General features: G+C 50.0%; 1 protein-coding gene across 1 annotated transcript; it reads right to left on the minus strand.

Moving 5' to 3' along the window:
- Window positions 1-68: 68 nt before the first annotated feature.
- On the minus strand, window positions 69-1,322 carry Gja3 (gap junction protein alpha 3). The gene has a single exon (XM_035452153.1). The coding sequence runs from the start codon at window positions 1,320-1,322 to the stop codon at window positions 69-71; it is 1,254 nt and encodes a 417-aa protein (XP_035308044.1).
- Between the last annotated feature and the right edge of the window lie 2,384 nt (window positions 1,323-3,706).

A 3,706-nucleotide genomic window follows, 5' to 3' on the forward strand; every position in this document is an offset into this window, starting at 1 on the left:
ATGCATTTTGGTTTTTGGTTTCTAACGGGGAAAGGGAAGGTTTATAAAGCTGTCAGGGCTGACTATGGCTAGATGGCCAAGTCACCAGGTCTGGCCCGCCCGCTGCTGGCCTTGCTGGACCTTCCTGGGTCCAGGAGGACTAAGGGTGGGGAGTGCATCTCCACTGTGGTGGCCAAGGCCTGCTCTCCTTCCTCTGGTGTCACCACCAAGGCACTCTCCTCCAAGCTACTGCCACTGCTGTCTGTGAGCCCCTTGCGACCCTCAGGGCTGGATGTTGCTGAAGAGGCCTTGCTGGCTGGAGTCTGCTGCTCAGCCATTCTGCTGGCCCAGTTCTGCTCTGTGATTAGATGGTGGCCATTGCAGTGCTTGGCAGGGTGGCCTCTGTCTTGTGCATCGTTCAGGGTTACCACTGTGAAGTCTGCTGGTGGTGGTGGGGCCTCAGGGAACCCTGTGGCCCTTGCCTGTACTGGGGGACAGGCAGGGTGTGTGTAGAAAGGTGGGAACCCCATGGAGGCGCTGGGCAGGCCAGAGCTGGAGGCCTGGGGTAGGGGGTCCAAGGGCTTGTGTCTGGCTTCTGAGGCATCTGGGCTGAAATGGTTGGTAACCCCTTGCTTGAGCTTCTTCCAGCCCAGGTGGTAAATCTCCAGCATGTTGAGCACCAGTGACGCACAGGCCACAGCCAGCATGAAAATGACAAAGATGGTCTTCTCCGTGGGCCTAGAGATGAAGCAGTCTACTGTGTTGGGGCAGGGCCAGCGGTCACAGCGGTAAAGTGGCTGCAGCTGGAAGCCATACAGAAAGTACTGGCCCGCAATGAAGCCCACCTCAAAGAGCGTCTTGAAGATGATGTTGAAGACGTAGGTCCGCAGCAGCGCACCTGCAATGCGTACCTTACCACGGTCATCACGGAGTGGCGGGTCCCTGGGACTCGCTGTACGCATCGGCTCGCGGCCACGGCCATGCTGAGGGTTGTCTCTCCTCAGCAGCTCTTCCTCTCGCTCTCTCTTTTTCTCCTCCATGCGCACGATGTGCAGCACGTGGCCCAGGTAGATGAGGGTGGGCGTGGACACGAAGATGATCTGCAGCGCCCAGAAGCGGATGTGTGAAATGGGGAAGGCGCGGTCGTAGCAGACGTTCTCGCAGCCGGGCTGCTGAGTGTTGCAGGTGAAGTCCGACTGCTCGTCGCCCCACACCTCCTCGGCTGCTGCCCCCAGCACCAGGATGCGGAAGATGAACAGCACGGTCAGCCACACCTTGCCGATGACTGTGGAGTGCTCCTGCGCGTTCTCCAGCAGCCGCCCCAGGAAGCTCCAGTCGCCCATCTCTCCCAACAGCTAACCTGCAAGGGGAACACGGCTGTTACTACTGGGGAGAGCAAGACAGTGCAGCAGCATCTGGGCAGTGTGCTGTCAGCCCTCAGCAGCTTTGGGTCCCATCAACGAAGCAGGTGGGGGTCTAGGATGAAGCCGCATGGCTGTAATCCCAGAACCAGGGAGCCTGAGTTATACAGAAAGACCTTGTATAATTGTTGTTATTATTGTTCAGTGGTAAAACCGTGCTATTAACCTGAGTTAGATCCTGGGAATTCACTTAGAAGAATCGACTCCTGAAAGTTGTCCTCTGACCCCTACACACTGGCCATGGCACATGAGCACCCGCGTTCACACACTTGCACACACAATAATAGTAATAAATGGTTTTAAAGTATTTGGCAGTTGCAATTGTCCTGTATTTGCATTTTGTTGTCATTATCCCCTAAACAACACAGTATGGCAAAAATTTTCATAGCATTTACATTGTATTAGGTACCATAAATCATCCAGAGATGATGTACCGTATGCAGAGGGATGCATTTTACAGAAGAGACCTGAACATTGGTGAATTTGGGACTCTGTGGAGTCCAGGAGCCAATCCCCAAGGACACCAAGTACCAATCATGGCTTCTCCTCAGCAGGCTGCAGAAGTGACTTAACCACCTCCTGATCACTCATTTCAGGGATGTGGAAGCCAGGGCAGAAGGAAAGAGAAATGAGTCCCCTGCCTCCAACTCTGTGTCCCCTTCTCTCCAGAATGCCTCTGCATAGAGCTGGGGGACCTGGCTCAACTCCCAACCTCTGCCTTTCTGTGCCCGTGCGATTAGAGAACGTTTGCCAAAACTACCGGTCTTCTGGGGCAGCCGTCCACACTCTTGCCTTGTTGATCCACCACCTCACCAATTATTCAATTTCTTTCTCCCAAACAACAGTCTTTATAATGCTGAATCTTAAACAGAAGACTTTCTCCTACTACTATAAAACTATTTTAATTATTATAAAAGCATTCAAACCAGAAATAGATGGCAGCTTTAAGAAAAAAAAAATACAGTGACACTACTCAGGAGGCTAGGAAATTGCTGAAGGTTAGCGTCACCTGGTCTACGTAACTGGATCCAGCCAGTTAGGACTCCATGTCAACACCTGTCTCAAGATAAACAAACAAAATACTGACAACATTCTACCTGATGACATTGTTGGCCAAAAGCTCTGACTAACATTCTTTGTTCAAAAGAAAACCAAGAGGCTCGGAGAGGTGGGGCAAACACCTTAACCTTAGCACTTTTTTAGGTGCAGGGAGAGGGGTCAGAAGTTCCAGATCATCCTTGGCTACCTACAACGTTTGAGGCCAGCTTGAGATATGTGGGGCCTTATTTAAAAACATAAAATAAATACAAACAAACACAGGAAAAGATATATTCTCAGCAAAGGTGATGGTTCCCAGCTTCTTCATAGGTGGTAAAACCATTGTGTGCTCAACAGTGTGATGGAGGTTGCCCTTCTGTATGTATGCTTCTATTATTGGTTGATGAATAAAACACTGATTGGCCAGGCAGGAAGTATAGGCCATATCTCCTATAAGCATAGGAGATAAGGAGAATTCTGGGAAATGTAGGCAGACAGAGTCATCATCATGTAGAGCCTGGGAAGAGAGGACATGCAAGGCGTTCTCCAGTAAGATAAGACCACATGGAAATACACAGATTAATAGAAATGGGTTAATAATTAAGACAGAGCTAGTCAATAAGAAGCCCAAGCCACTGGCCAACAGTTTCATAATTAATATAAGTCTTGTGTGTTTATTTGGGGTTCTCAAGTGCAGCGGGACCCTGCTGAGGCAAAGAACCTCTCATTACAACAGTGTGGGTTTTGCATAGAACCCATGACACCCTCTGTACACTCCAAGTCGTCTCTGGCCGTCGTATCACACTTGATACCATATAATGCTATGCAAATAGTGGCCATGGTGGCTAATCTTCACTGTCAACTTGTCCAGATCTAAAATCACCTAGGAGTTGGGTGAAACCCACTTCAGGTATGTCTGAGGGTATTCCAGAGAAGATGAACTGTGTAGGCAAGACCCACTCAATGTGGTCAACATCCAAATGTCTTGGGGAACTAGAGAGTGAAAACCGTGTGAGAGGGCAGTAGAACATGGGTTTAGTGTGAGCCATTCTGCTCTTTCATGCCCTCCCCATCACGATGGACTGGACCTTCAGACACCATGAGGCAAATAATTATCTTTCTGCTCTCTTGTCACAGTGATGAGAAAGATGATTAACACAGCTACATTGCACTGTTCAGGGAAAATCAATAAGGAACAAACCCTCTGGTTGGGTCGGTTGGCTGGGAGTTGGGGCTAGCTGCTAGTATGGAACTGAGGCCTCCAAGGC

This window comes from Cricetulus griseus, assembly GCF_003668045.3.
Source record: "Cricetulus griseus strain 17A/GY chromosome 1 unlocalized genomic scaffold, alternate assembly CriGri-PICRH-1.0 chr1_1, whole genome shotgun sequence".
Lineage (NCBI taxonomy): Eukaryota > Metazoa > Chordata > Mammalia > Rodentia > Cricetidae > Cricetulus > Cricetulus griseus.

Coding starts and splice junctions, on each gene's coding strand:
- Gja3 (XM_035452153.1), bottom strand. CDS start 1,322: ATGGGCGACTGGAGCTTCCTGGGGCGGCTGCTGGAGAACGCGCAGGAG.